Source organism: Protopterus annectens, chromosome 10.part0 (genome assembly GCF_019279795.1).
Source record: "Protopterus annectens isolate FY-2018-M chromosome 10.part0, PAN1.0, whole genome shotgun sequence".
Taxonomy (NCBI): Eukaryota; Metazoa; Chordata; order Ceratodontiformes; family Protopteridae; genus Protopterus; species Protopterus annectens.
This window is the reverse complement of record NC_056744.1, coordinates 481,890,605-481,906,306: the sequence shown is the minus strand read 5'-3', so window position 1 is coordinate 481,906,306 and position 15,702 is coordinate 481,890,605. Positions and strand designations below refer to the sequence as shown.

The 15,702-nt window shown below is 37.5% G+C and overlaps 1 protein-coding gene across 2 annotated transcripts in view; it reads right to left on the bottom strand.

Annotated features, from left to right (window-relative positions):
* The window catches only part of DDR2 (discoidin domain receptor tyrosine kinase 2), a 1,067,915-nt gene that overhangs the window by 23,219 nt on the left and 1,028,994 nt on the right, over positions 1–15,702 (bottom strand). For both annotated transcript variants that reach the window (XM_044085379.1, XM_044085380.1), the window contains one exon: positions 13,002–13,236. In XM_044085379.1, coding sequence (XP_043941314.1) covers positions 13,002–13,236 — 235 coding nt within the window. The remainder of the gene's footprint in view (positions 1–13,001; positions 13,237–15,702) is intronic.

Sequence of the window (15,702 nt, the reverse complement as noted above, 5' to 3'; positions counted from 1 at the left end):
CACTTTTGGCAAACATCAAATATTAAAGCAATACTAATTTCATGAACTTTAATTGTACTTTGACTTAGGAATGGGGTCCATTCCCATCATGGTATTAGAAATCCAAAAGACTTGGAGAAATTAAACCGGCAGAGAGCATAATATTTTGGTACAATACATACATCTCAGATTTCTGTGAAATAAAAAGCATATAATTATTATACTTATATATGCATATTATTATATTATTATTACTGACGCTAAATTTTTCAAAAAACAACTAAAAGCCCACTTGCAAAACTCATGGTCATGTTTATGCCATGATCGAACTTAAACCTCCTACTAATTTATCTACCAGCTTCCTACATCTCTTGTTATTTACTAAACTATTACTTAGTCTCCCACTTTTTCTTTAGCAAAGATTATCTCCTTTGCTTTCTACTCTTACACTGCAGAACATTGAAGCTTAATATTTGTATATAGTATTTTTTCACCTAACCTATTTTATTATAAATAATATTCACTGACTATCACTGTACCTGTAATTGCTCATAGCCTTGCTGAAGTGTACTAACTGTGTATGTTAATGTCTATTTGTAATTTGCTTAACTGGAGCTTTTTGTAATTTGCTTAACTGGAGCTGTGTGTACCAACTTTGTATATTAATGTCTATTGTAATTTGCTTAACTGGTGCTTTTGTAAATTTGCTTAATCAGGAGCTTTTCTCCTCGGGCCTCAGCTGAAAAAGGGCTTTGTGCCCAGTCGGACTAACCCGTTCAACAAATGTGAAAATAAAATATAAGTGAGATATAACATGAATGACAAGGTTTCAAGAAAGCTGATTTGGGTAGTTCTGTGAATTTTCAGTCACAGAAACATTTAGAATTAGTCCAGGCTATGTACAAGGACCCAATGACCTAAGCAGAAACAATGCCATAAGGAAAGCCACCAGACAATCCAACATTCTGGTCATTGGAGACTCCATTGTGAGACACACTGATGTCCTCTCATCAGGCTGAGTAAGGATAAAATCACAGCCGTTTGCTTATCAGGGGCCAAGATCTGTTACATTACACATGCACTCAGAACATTCTACCACAAGTACCAATATGACTCAGTCATAGTCCACGTGGGTGTAAATGACCTGAGACTTACCTCCCTAGACTATATGAAGAGAGACATCATAGAGCTCTCAGAATATGTGTCCCAGGTTGTTATGAGCATAGTATCGAGCAGCATTTTTATCTTCTCTAACATTGATGCCACAATACGAACAAAAGATGACTGAATTTAATAATTGGTTAGCTTCATGTGTTATTCTAAGGTAGTGCAATATTTGTCAGCATGGAAGGAGATGGTCAACAGACCACTCTGCATTGCCAGGGATGGTCTGCACCTCTCCCCTCTAGGCTTTTGAATATTAGCTAAAGCATTGTCCTCTCCCATGGTGCCTTTTTTAGGCAATGCCAAACTGAAAGTACTTCCGACACACCAAATCAAAGCCAAGAAAATGTAAAGGTGTTACTGCTCAATGCTTGGAATCTAAACAAAAAAATATTTTCCCTACAAGCTCTCCTCATCCTAGAGAATATTGATGTCTGTGTCGTCATTGAAACATGGTTTAAAATCATGGAGAGCACACTGATAGTGCAAGGCTATAATGCTTTCCACACATGTGGACCAGGTACCACACAGACAGGGACTAAAGGTGGAAGTGTCTTGATTTACATTAAAAATTAATGTACCTCAAGGCTGGTCAACTAGGACCATGCACTTGAACTTCATGTTGAGATCATTACAGGTAAAATCCCATACCACTTCCTTGCAAGCTATAGGTCCCGCTCTATGACCCAGGAAACCGCATATCATGCATTTAAACTTAAAAATTCACCATCCAACCCAATACCATATTATGGGAGACTTTAATTACTCCACTGTTAACTGGGAATCATATACAACACTAAGTGTACTGGCACAGAGATTCCTGGATTTTGTAAATACAAACTCTCTGGACCAGATTGTCAGTACACCAATCAGGGGTGCAACCATACTGGATCGGGTCCTCACTAATATGGGCGAGTGCTGCACAGCCCCTAATGTAATGTCTTCCCTGGTGAAGTCATACCACAAAATGGTCTCCTCTGAAATAAAATTACAACCTGGAACCCCAGCTAACCATGGAATATTCAGCACTAACTTCCTACTATTAAGAGATAACCTGGCAAACATTAAGCCCCTACAAACCATGAAAACACTGCTGCCTATGTGGAACTCTTAACGGAAACCATATACAATCATGTTAATAGCTGCAGCTGTACCCACCAGGAAGACGTACCAAACTAACTTAAAAAAACAAGCCACCTGGGTGGAATCACAGCATCAATAGGGTCTATAATGGAAGGAAGAAAATAACGGCAAAATTAGGAGGTACAGCATACAGCAGGATAAAAGCACTCTCATCAAACTAAACAAACAACTCAGAGGATAAATAAAGTCTACCAAAGCCAAATTTGAATTAAATTTGGCATCTCAGGTTAAGGAAAACCACAAGGCATTCTTTAGCTATGTCCGTGTCCTCAAAGACAATATGCAATTGTGTGCAGAACTCATTGTTAATGGAGCAACTATATTGAGCCAGAAGATATACAAAACACACTGGCTGACAATTTCAGCTCCAAATTTACCCCTCTCTCCCTCAGTCTTGTCTCAGGAAATATTAACAAATATAACTCCCAATGCTATCACTGTGGAACAAGTCTTTAATGCTCACTCTAAGGCCAAGAACACTGCATCAATGGGCCCAGACAATATCCCAGGATGCCTTCTAAGTAACATGAAACATGAACTATCAGGCCCTCTAGAATTGCTATATAACCGTAGCCTCCAAACAGGCTTAATGCCTCATGAATGGAGAATAGCAACAGTCATACCTATGCACAAAGTTGGGCCATCTACAGACAATGGAAACTACAGATCCATAAGTCTCACTAGTCTCATATTCAAAGCCATGGAATGAATTATCATGAAAATGATCAATAATGACCTAGGACACCTCCAGACACTGGACCCAACTCAATTTGGCATCACCAAGGGCAGGTCATGCCTACTCAACCTGTAGACTTCTTTGAGAAGGTCACCAAAGCAATGGATGAGGGCAAAATGGTTGACACTGCCTACCTTGATCTAGCCAAGGCATATGACACAATACCTCATTCAGGCATTGTTGACAAACTTAAAGAAGTTCGGTACAAATCTGTATGTCACCCGATGAATAGCTAGCCGGTTAACAGAAGGGGACCCAGAAAGTTAGAACTGGGTAGTCCACCTCTACAAAGAAGCCAATCACAAGTAGAGTCCTTCAGGAACTGGTCCTGGGACCACTTCTTGGCATTTACTTCTCTAAAGTCATGGCCAATATACATGGTCTCTGGATGAATACATTTGCAGATTATTGCAAATTAGGAGCAGTCATTGAATTCCCAATGACACAAATGTTCTCCAGAAAGGGCTGACACAGACAAGTTACTGGTGTCAGAGCCATGGACTAAAACTAAATGCCAAAAACATGCATACTAGTGTCTTTCAGGAAGTCATCCACCCCTGGTAATTATATTGATAACACAACCATAAGAGTTGACCCAGTATTCAGGGACTTGGGGGCACACATAGACAGTAGTCTAACCTTTGACCATCACATGTCTACAGTAGTGAGGAAATGTTCTATGTTGAGCAACTTATGAACAAATGTATGGCATCTAGGCCCAAGGAAGTCATTGTTCCACTGTATTCAGCATTCATCAGACCTACCATTGAGTACAATGTCCCCTTTGGTATGTACCTAACCAGGCATATATAACATTTTGAATGTCCACAGAAGATTTTTGAAAGAGTACATATTAGGCTTTTGGGTAACTGGTGGAAGCAGTGATTTCCAGAGTCCGGGACCTGCTTTAAGAAATGCCTTATGGATGCTAACTAGGCAAATTAAGTGAATTTGGAAGTTTAATTAAGAGGTAGTTAAGGTGTTTAGTATACAAGAGTAGTTTATGGCCTGCAGAAGTGCTTTCTAGAATTGGCAATAGTTGGGAAAGATTATCTTATTTATTATTTATTTATTTATTTATTTACATTTGTTTACCGGGATGGTCCAGTTGGGCCAGAAGTGTTCATTTTCAGTGGAATCCTGGGGAGAAAAGCTCCACATATAAAACATTTCACATACAATATAGAATTTACATTAATAAAGACATTTAGTACATTTTATTGGCAGCATATACAATTGGTGAAAAAACAGTACCTACATAATCATTTTCAAATCAAAGATATTATACAAGCAATACAGAGTATATACATGAGAACATTCCATATGAGTAGTTTTCAGCTAGCAAAATTTATATAGGAGACTTCATGCAGTGGGTACAAACTAGATATAGGAATTAATTAGAGACTAAGTACTTAAACTTTTCACGTTTAGTAGGTGTAATAGCTGTGCGATAGGCTATATGAGTCCTGTTGCAGGAATCAGCAAAGTCGGTGGATATTGTTGCAGATATAAGTGGTGGTATGATATTAAGGTAGGCTGCGAGAGGACCTGAATGTCTTGCCTGGTTCAATGGTAGGTGTATAAGGGTTAGGAAGAGAAGGAAGTAGACAGGCGGGATCAATGGTAGGGCAATGAAGGTTAGTAGAAGAGGGAAGTGGACAGGATGGAGAGGCGGAGTAAGTAAATAGAGTGTCTAAACTGGGTGTTGAAAGTTGATATATGGGGTGAACTTTGGCATTTGAGAGTGTTTAAAACTGATACTCATTACCAAGAGAGTTCTGTATGTATTTGCAAGGTTTGTTAAGATGGGTTTGCAATTTATGTAAGTTTCTTCAGGAGGTAGGTATTATGGTTAAGTCACGGTTAGGATGAGGACTACAGCACTGTTTGCTAATATTTTCCTGCACTATTTTTAAGGAAGTGCTCAATATAGTACAGGGTTTTCAACTGCACTTGAAATCTTGTTATTATTTTGCTGATGTGAAGTGAACTTTAGCAAATCTAGGAAACTCTCTCTGATGTCCTTCCTACAAGAGGAATAAAGATGCCTTGTTCAAGTTTCAAGAACTTTATTCAGTTAACTTTATATATTATACTCTGTTTCTTGTTAGTCCTGTCACCCACTGGGTCACAGGTGGGATATTAGACCTGACTTGAGCTTTCTGGATTATTTTTGTTTTGTCTTTTGTTATATAGCAAGGCAAACCAGGAATTAATCTCATTAGAACAGAAGTGAAGTAAATATCATTAGCCCCTATGCCTATGTCTCTCCTACATGGTGGGAAATATTTCCTTAGGCATTTTATATGCCAAGTAAAGTAGCCAATATCTTTCCAAACTCAAAACAGGAGCACAGGAAATACCTCACTATTGATTTAGAGTCTTATGAAAATATTTATTGGCCATATGACTAGATAAAACCATGTTTAATAGTCCTAGGCTCATTATTCCATCGTAATCATAACATCAATGGCCTTGTAGAATGCATATTGTTTAACAGTTATTTATTTTAAAAGGTCAGAATAAATATGATAAATATGAAATCCAGATTTAGAAAAGCTCAAACTATCACTATGCTAGATTATGGTGTTTTAAATATTGCACATAGTTCCATTAAAGTGCACTTGACTGTGCACGTATGCAGTAAATCTATCTATCCTGACTCCATGCTCAGGCAGTTTTCTATCTGTGCTGTTAATAAAGTGACTTCAGACGTATACGATGGTCACAGTGTCAGCTTCTTAACAGTAGTAGTGTAGCTAGGATGGGGCAAGAGGGGTAATTGGCTCAGGCAAAAATTGGTGGGGGAGCACAATCAGCCAATCTGGACTTCTCTCCCAAATCTGGCTTTAAAAAGCTGGTATTGGATTTACGGTCAAAACTGAGTAATGTAGAACTCTGTGCAACTGCTTGCTACAATGTTTGCTACAGTTTAAAAGTAAAAGAAAAAAAATTCTCTTTTTTTAACTAAAACCTAAGCATTGTACTGCTCCATGCAGGCAGGGTATAAACTGTAGCAACTACGTTTTACATTTGTAGCAAGCAGTTTAAAATAAGAAATGTATTTTTTTAACTAAAACATGAGTGCTGTAGTACTCCATGCAAACAGGGTACAAACTGTAGCAAACTTGCTGCAGTTTAAAAGAAGAAATGATTTTTTTAATAAAATGTATGAAAGGAGGGTTGCAGATAGGGCAGAGCAATGGGACCTGAATGGCTGGGGCAAGAGGGAGGGGGGCATCAAGTCGAAGGAATGTCCTTTTTTTGCTCTTCAACTGAAGAGCTGGACTGGGGCGTGGATCTGACTGTAGTAAGCTGATTGCTACATTGTTACATTGCCTTGGTCGATCCAGCTGTGCTTCTGCCTCAAAGTATGTAACATACAAAGAAGTTAAAGTGGTGGAATTATGAACCAATAACAGAACCTTTGTGTGCATATATAAAAATAATTGTTTTTTTTTTTTTTTTTTTTTTTGGTTCAGCAACAAAAACATAAAACTAAATCATATGACCAACTCATTAAAATGCTAAAAGGGCATTATTTTGAGTGTGAATCACTGGTAACTGCAGAAAAGATAGATATTGCAGCCAAAGACCTTACAAGCTTGAGACACAGCATGTTGCTAAACTGGAATGAAATGCTGTGAATTCTGTATTTGGTTCAAATTTGGCTAAAGCAAATACATTTGTGCGTGGCATTTATAGTGAAGTTTGCAAGAAAATAATGCTTTCTGAATCAATTTAATATTTTTTGAAAACGTGAGGTGCTTGTATGGAGACTGGATCTCACAGGCTGAGATAATCAGACATCAGTTGTGGAAGAAGAAGGTGCAGGCTGGTGCTACACACAAGGTCAAAATACAGCCACGTCTAGTAAAAATGTTGTTACCACTAACAATAAAAATCATGCTCCACCATTCTGTAATTATAACAAGGCTAAATCGTATAGTTATGGAAAGACTGAGCACATAAATTGAGCATGTCAAGGTAAAGTACATTTGCAAGAAAAGAGTGAAATAATCACTTTCATTGCAACAAACTAAATATACATGGAAATATGAGACAAGTGAAATAATACATGAGTTACTGATGTTTATGATAAGCTTTAAAAATAGAAAGAATTATTTGTTCCTGCCTTTATGTTTCGACAATTTTATCACAAGCTGCCTGCTGACCATCACTATTCTCTTGGTCAACTGTCCTATTCATTCTCCTTTCACTGGAGTGAAAGCTGACCAAGAGGAGCTGCTATTCAGGTGGCTATCAGGAGTTTTCCTATTTTTATTCCTAACCTCACAGCATCTGCCCAGTAGCATGTACCAGGGTTTGCAATGCAATGGGTTTCAATGAGTGTGGGTCACTCACTTGCACAAGTAATATAACCCCTCTAGACTGCCCTGACTTACAGGTTCATGGGTAAGCAGTAGGCTAGCTGCCCTTGTGGGCCATTTTAAGCCTAACTAATTTCTGTCAGAGGTGAGAATCAAACCCTGGACTAAGTGACTAAAAGACATAGGCACATGCCCCACTCCCTCCTTCCCATGAAGAGAGGTGAGATGACAACGTTGTTTCACTCCTTCCTTCCCTCCAACAGTGGGCACCTGGGACTCTGAGCTAAGGTCACCTAGGTCATAGTCAGGGCCTTATCCATCTATGCTAACACAGCCGGCATATCTGCCTACATTTATTATGAATGGTAAAAGAGTAGATATGGAAATAGATACTGCAGTAGGATAGCTAGGGTGGGGTGAAGGAGGCAGATGAGGATAATTTTCTTGTGAGTTATCAATCTTCAGAAATGAATGACAGTACTCATTTGGGGTCAGGACTGAAGTGTTTTAGCACTCATTGTGTGGTGTTAACTGTAGCAAGCAGTTTGGCAGTTTGCTACTGTTTAAAAAGAAAAAGAAGAGAAAACAAGAGCTCCTCTCTATATAAACACACACACACACACACACACACACACACACACACACACACACACACACACACACACACACACACACACACATGTGTTATGGTTGTTTTGCTCATCCAGCCTTGGTCTGCTTGCAAAGAAGTAGCTAAGGGAGTGCCATATCAGTGAATGGCACAGAGTGCCAGAATTGGTGGCTTTGGCTCTGAGATAGCATTACAGTTGTGCCTATTATACCTCAATGAATGTTTCTCACATTGGTTCCTAGGAAATTCTTACAGAAGCATATATAAATGAGAGGCTCTCTAGGATAAGTGAAATAATGGCTATAGTTTCCTATGGTAACCAAAAGATGTTTTTTTTAGTTGTGAAACTCTGAAGAAACCACCATCGAGGGGTGGTTAAAGATGTTGTAATAAAAGATGAAGGAATACATTTTTGTGGGAGAAATGGAGGTATGTGCTCAAAGAATGTGGCATGAGTTTAAATTAGTTGAAGAAGTGCATGATTTACTCAAGGAAGTGCCCTGTGAAAAATGTAGGGAACTATGAAGTGTTAAAGCCTCCATTTTGATGCTCTTGCAGCATGGGGAAAAACTGCTTTGAAACCTTCTAAGGTCAGTAAAATATCTAGAAAATCCTATAACGTGTCAGCTAATCAACTACTTCTTTCTGTCTTTAATAATAATACAAATATCAGTGGTCCAGTTCTGCCTCTTTCTTCTGATGGGCTGAACAGACTTCATTAAATAAAATACTACTCAAATATGTTGACTTAAATACAATCCTGTATTTAACAAGCAACAAATCACTTTTGTCTATTGTTGTGCTTCTAAGAGAGCTACTTGAGCAAGATACAGTTTGGAGTTAGCCAGAAGTTCAGGACAGTAGCTTTGAAAGAGATTTTGGGTGTATCAGTGCCTACACTCAAATATTATAACACAACCTTACCTGTGATGGAAGCATTACTGTTTATCATGTATTCCTTTGGTGAATTTACAATATCAAGTTATTCACTTTCTTGTGTTGTCAGTATCTTAGTACAGCTACACTTTTTCCATCTCAGGTGAATTTTAATGTGAGGTTTCATGACTTGGAGAAAAAGGAAAACATTATTTATTTTTAAAATTTCCCTTTTCTCTGAATTTATATAACCATGGAAGTAATATACATATTGAGACTGAGTGGAAGACTAGCAGATCTCCCATATTAGTGAAGCAGGGGGGTGTAGTCCCTACGCAAAAGCAACTATTCTGTAGTGTTTTGCATATTTTTGAACTATTAATTAGGATTATAAGTTTGCTATTTTAGATGTTTGATTAACAAGGATTTTCACCTCAGTTAAAGAAGACACGATGTTTCATAGTAAATTCCCTGTAATACTTCTGGTTGATGCAGACCAGAAAGAGTTAAGAATAGCATTACTGTTACAGACCAGATCTATTGCTTATGCATTAAGAGCCTTCGCAGATGCATAAATCTGGTATGGAATTATTGAGAAGGAAATGTTGTCTATAGTCTTTGGTTGTAAGAAATTTCAAGACTATGTGCATGGGATGCAAAAGCATTTTCAGAAAACCTTACATGGTGGATTGTTGTAAAGAGTGTTGAAAATGAGAAGACCGATTAATATTTCAGGCATGCTTAGTAAAGCTTAGCTACATGAGCACATGGAAGATTTCATGGGAGAAGATCTGCTATGTGTTATAGGTCATGACCAAAGTTTCAGGGATGCCTGAGAAACTGCAAGACCTGAGTGAAGCTACAATAAAAGACAGATAAGACCACAAAATACAGATATTTAGAGAACCAATAATATCAGCATGGTCAGACAATATCTTATGTGTATTTAGGCCTTGCTTTTTGGCTGTCCCTTGACCAAACTATACTATGCCATACCTGAGAAACTAGATGGTTTTGAAAATCCATGAGTCACATTTGGGAATAAGTTAAATACAAAAAAAGAGCTAGACATATAATGCATTGTGTCACCAATACAGTACAAATAGCACAAGTGGTACAAAAGTATATGTTTGCGGTATGCACAGAAATCAAAATCAGAAAGTGGACCTGATACTTCATGAAATTCTGTGACTGCCATAGCTGAAGGTTGTTTCAGCAAAATAATCTGGTCGACCCAGTTAACAAAAATACACAACACATAAACAAGTAATCTAAAAACCATCCTATTACTATATGGTGGCTACTATTCAAAATATCCAGGCATTATAGGCCGCGGTGGTGCAGTAGTTAGCATTGTAGCCTCACAGCAAGAGGTTCTCCCATTTGATTATCGGCTGGAGTGCCTTCTGTGTGGAGTCTGCATGTCCTCCCCATGGTCGAGTGACATTAAAGACATGCAGGTAGGTGTGTGAATGGGCGTGCCTTCTTTGAAGGTTGGGCATCGGGCTGGCAACTTGGCACTGTAAAAATCCACTGCCAATCATTAGCGGATGGGAGTTCCGCTGTGGTGACCCCTAACCAGGAAAAGCCAAAAGACACATACATACATTCAAAATATCCAGGCATTGTGCAGCTTAAACATACAACAGTTACCACAGCAATTAATGTGCTTAAGTTAGTTTTTGTAAGAGATGGAATAACTGATTAAGTGATATCCAAAAATGTTCCACAATTTGTCCATCAAGAATTTGAAATAACATTTTTCTAGCACCTAAAAGTTTCAGAATATTATGAAATGAGAACAAAATATGTATAATGGTCCAGCTGAATGCATGATGCAGACTGTAAAAGGGAAAAAAAGATGAAATGGACATTCACTTAGCATTGTTGGATTATGGAAACATTTCGCTTACAAAATGTAGGGCTATCTCATTTGCAGTTAATGATAGGACAAGGGTTGAAATTCAAGCCTACAACAGTCTTGACTTGCTAGTTCCAGACAGTAAAATGCAACCATCAACAGATCTTATGAAAAGACAACTAAACCAGAAATAGATTTACGATAGAATTGAAAAATATGTTTTTTCTAGGGGAAATAGAAACAATCAGTGACGCTAGATCAAAAATCTGGTCGTATCTCAAATACAAGCTGGTCATCATCAAAGATCAAGACTGGATGTAGTTCAGGAAGATGATATGTAGTTGTATGGAAAACCTGTAGACTCTTGCTGAGGATTCCAAATCAAGATTACCTTCCAGAAAGTCAGATGGATAGAAACAATCAAAACTTCCACACATTGTCAGATGCCAGTAAAACCATCTTGAGCTGATAACAGATCTGCAAAAAGGGATTCCACTACAGGGGTTATCAAAGGTTCATTCTTGGAGCTCTTTGCCATCTAGTCCAGATACTGTTAATAAGAGGGATGCTAAATCAGCTTGGAAGAATGGCTGTTATACTAGATATGGCAGCTTATTAGAAGCACTCAAATTTATAGAAAGTACAATTTTTTGATATTTAGAGAGAAATTATATTTTTCTTTGGTTACTAGGTGTACTTGTCTCATGATTCACTAATTAGAGTAATACTATTAATTAAAAAAATATCTAGTGTATATCTTGTAAAGCTATAGCTAAAGAGGGTATACATATATTTTTCTTCTTATAAAAGGGGTATAGCATCTCTTTAAGATGCAGAAATAATTTAGGTATGCACAGTATGTGACTGGATAGGCTCTTGGTAGCAGCTTTGATGGAACAACATCTCTTTCTCCATGTCTTGTGATTATGTAGGCCTCATTCTTCACCTGGCCTACCAACCACTACCACCTTTATTACAGGAATGTTAGAACATGAGTCTGGAAACCAGAACTGATGGTAGATGATGAGGAACCCAAACATGCTCACCCAGGACATGCTCAAAATAGATGGTTTACCTGCTATGCAACTGGGGCAAATGCACAAGTGACCAAAAACACATAACTACTCCACCCCTTTCTCATTTTATTTTATTTATTTTTATTATTTTTTATATTTTACATTTGTTTGCTGGGAATTAAGGATGATGAATCACAGGAAAGCTAGGGGGACATAGCAGCCACCATGTGTACACCACAATAGGTTATCCAACCATACTTCCATGATAAGATGTACCAGGTCAACATATCATAGCAAGTCAGAAATAATTACCTGCTTGTTATGGATAGACTTGATGTTAGAATGTGATACCTTAAGAAGGACTAGTGGAGACCAGGCCCCCAAAATCTACTCAAGATGTTCAGCCAGGACACTGCATACTTTGCATAGCATTAATGAATAGAGTGAAGTGGTTAGAATGGAAACCATAACCCTGCATTTAGGGTCAGCTAAACCAGTCCATCTCCAACTCCATCCTTATAACACCTCAAAATAAGGTTCCTCCAACAACCATTAAAACATCAACAGGAACTTTGGAAGAATTGAAAATGTAGAGCATTAGGATGGGATCCCTAGATTAGGTTTTGCTGCAATGAATTATAACAGTATTATTATGGGATGGCAAAAATAAAGTAAGCACTAATAGCTACAAATGCTAAGTAAATATAAAATGATGAGTCAAAGAGTAGAGATGATAAAACTAAAGTCAAGTATGTTGTAATGGTTACTGTATAAAGGGCAGAGTGAGCTATTCTCTGGTTCATGGGTATAGTATCATATGTGAGGTTTTTCTGGGTGTTTATGCTTCATACAATATCCTAGAGACATGCAGATTATTGAATTGTCAATCCCGTGACGAATAAAATAGGAATATACAACTGAAGAACAAGCTGAACAACAATTTTTAAATCAAAAACAGTAACACTTGTGGCAAACCTGCAGTGCTGGTTAGCTGAAGTGGACTCATCTTCTGAGGGCCCTGTTAATGGTGTTCTGCAGACAAGATGCACTTGAAAATCACAGGAGACTAAGTGCGGCAAGTTAAGATGAAAAGGTTACTGAAGAAATGAAGATTCAAAGCTTGTTATAATGTTTGCAACAGCAACTACACCTCTTTAAGCAGGAAACCTGACCTGTTATGCTAAGGAGTATAAATGCTCTCTAAAAAATATTCATAGCAAATGATCTGAGAAGATAAGAATATGTTCTATACAAGTTCAGGTAATGATATTAGTCAATAACATACCAGTAGAATACTTTCCCATGACATCCAGCGAATTGGGACCACCGCCCTTCCCTGGATTCTGTAATAGTCTCCACTGTAGAGATTTCTGCTCATTCCAAAGTCCGCAATTTTGATTGTGTAGTTCTTGCCAACCAGACAATTCCGTGTGGCGAGATCACGGTGCACAAAATTCAAAGAGGACAGATATTTCATACCAGAGGCAATCTGTGTAACCATGTACTTCAGGTTAGCAAAGCTACAGTTCAGCGGGAAAAAACAAATAATTACTACAAAACATCTGGACAGTATAAAAGAAAATTCTGTAAATCAACATGTTATGCTTTTTGGAATAATGCTATATTGTGGTGGCAGTGAAGTAACCATTTTCCTACACTTGGAAATAAAATTAATTTAAGGTACCAAGTTGTCCTTGTCTACCTTTATTCTGGCCATATAGATTAGTTGTTCATCCATAGCAAGCAGAGATAGAAACAATGGCACTGATACTGCCTGTTAAATCATACCATGTTATCCAAAGTAAACATTAAGCCTTCAACATTATAAAATCACTGATTGGTATCAAAATAGTTATAAGCAGGGAATGTTAGTTTTACAAAATGCACTTTTGAATGCAACAAGGACAGGCAAATTTCGATAGAAGTAAATATCAGAATAGGGCACTCTCTAGTTCATAGGTATAGTATCATATGACAGTTTTTGCTGTGTATTTTTGTTTCATACAGTATCCTAGAGACATGCAGATTACTGAATTACCAATTAAGACTCAAAATTGAGTTCGGCATAAATCATTTGGTTTTATTATTTTTGGCCTCCTCATTGTGTTGATTCACTCGTTTATACTTTTTGCTGCATGCAATTGACTTGCCAATCCCTTGGCTGGTGCACAAGTGTATGAGTGTGTGGGTCTGTGAGTATGCGTAGCATTCCAAGCATAAGAAACACAGGGATGTTATACCCAGTTGATGTACATTACCATTAGGGTGACTGCAAAATATCCCAACTAACAAATTAAAACAAAGAGTGAAAGGTCACACAGAAAAAACAATCAGTAAAAACTAAATGAAAACTCCAGCCAAGCTAGAACTTCCACTAAGTAACCTCTCAAACCTCTTGTATCAGAGGCATTTTACTGATTGTTTTTTCTGTATGACCTTATTAATAATATTTTGAATTCCCTTAACATATATGGAATAATGTAAGGCCATATTAGTGTGTAAGTTAATTGACTGTTCTTTACAAGGCTCTTTATTGTCTGTGTTCTTAAATCCCTATAAAATAATTGGACTATATAAGCCATGACGTTCACCCCATAACTGTTCAGCAACATCATTTATTAAAGCCATGGGGTAACTTCATTCACCAAACATCTTATTTAACAACTCAAATTCCTCAAGTCATGTATTGTCATCTGAGGTCAGCCTTGATGCCCTAATGAACTAGCTTTTAACTAGACCCTTTTTCTGGTGGTAGGGGTGGTAACTTGAATAAAACAGAAGAGAGCTGCAGTATGTGGGTTTTCCATATATTTTAGTTGCAAGTTTGCCATTCTGTAAATGAATTTATTTCATTGTCTAAATAAGATATCCCATTGGCATTAATCTGATGTGTGAATTCCAAATATTCTGTACTGTCCTTCATTTGCCTCAGAATCTCAATGAATTGTTCTACACTACCCTGCCATAAAATCAATAAATCATCAAGGTACCTATAGTATGCTCAACAAAGCTTAAATAAGGGGAGCTGAAAAAGGGCAAATAGTTCCCACCTAAGCACTAAGGATTAAAGTTATTTAATAATGCCAGTCATTAGAGTTTCTAGAGTTTCTCAGTTTTTATTGTTCTGAAATTGAGGTCCATGCAGCACCTGCTCTGTTAATTTTTTAAGTGAATTACAGTTGTATGGCCCTTAAGGCACTCATCCATTAGTGAACTGCTTCCTGTAGTCAAATGTACATGGTTTGAATCCTTCCACCTCCATTTCTCTAATGTGTGACTTTCAGCAAGTCTTTTAAACAGACAGTACTCCCTGGTTACCTCTGGAAATAAACACTTTGCCCAATGGGTTTACTTGGTTGACAAAGAGATAAAATAGAAAATCATAAAAATTTGTTCCCTCAGTTTCTGGCTTTGTCAAAAATTCTTAACCAAAGAATTTGAGAGGCATATTGATCTGTTTCTTGTAAAATGTGTGGCTTTCTTGCAAAATGTGGAGTGTAGCTATGAAATAATGACAAGTATATGAATTTCAGACTTTCTATCCATCAGAAGATGTTTGCTAATGCAAAGCTTGTTATTCAACAACTTTCAGAAATATTTCAATCTGTTCCTGATTTTTTGTCTTTGCTTCTGATTCTTAAGGAAAGCAGTTGAGAGGGTAGAAGGGAGCTGAATGGGCTGAACTGTATGGTTCTGACAGCACTGACTTGAGATAAATTTATGGGCCTGTTTATGTTATTTATTCATTCACGTGATCTCAAGCTGAGGTGTACAGTCATATAAGTGTTTATTGGTGTGTGTGTTTGTGTGTCTACATGCAGTGGGCATAGTTCTTACTTGTCCCTAATTATTTTCTCTCATATTTATGGAAAGTTTGTCATAAAACTTGTGGATTTCTGGTAAAGCATTGTGGACTGCAGTCATTTAATAAAATGTGAATTTCAGATTTCATGCCCTTCAGAAAATGCTTGCTTTCATAAAACCTC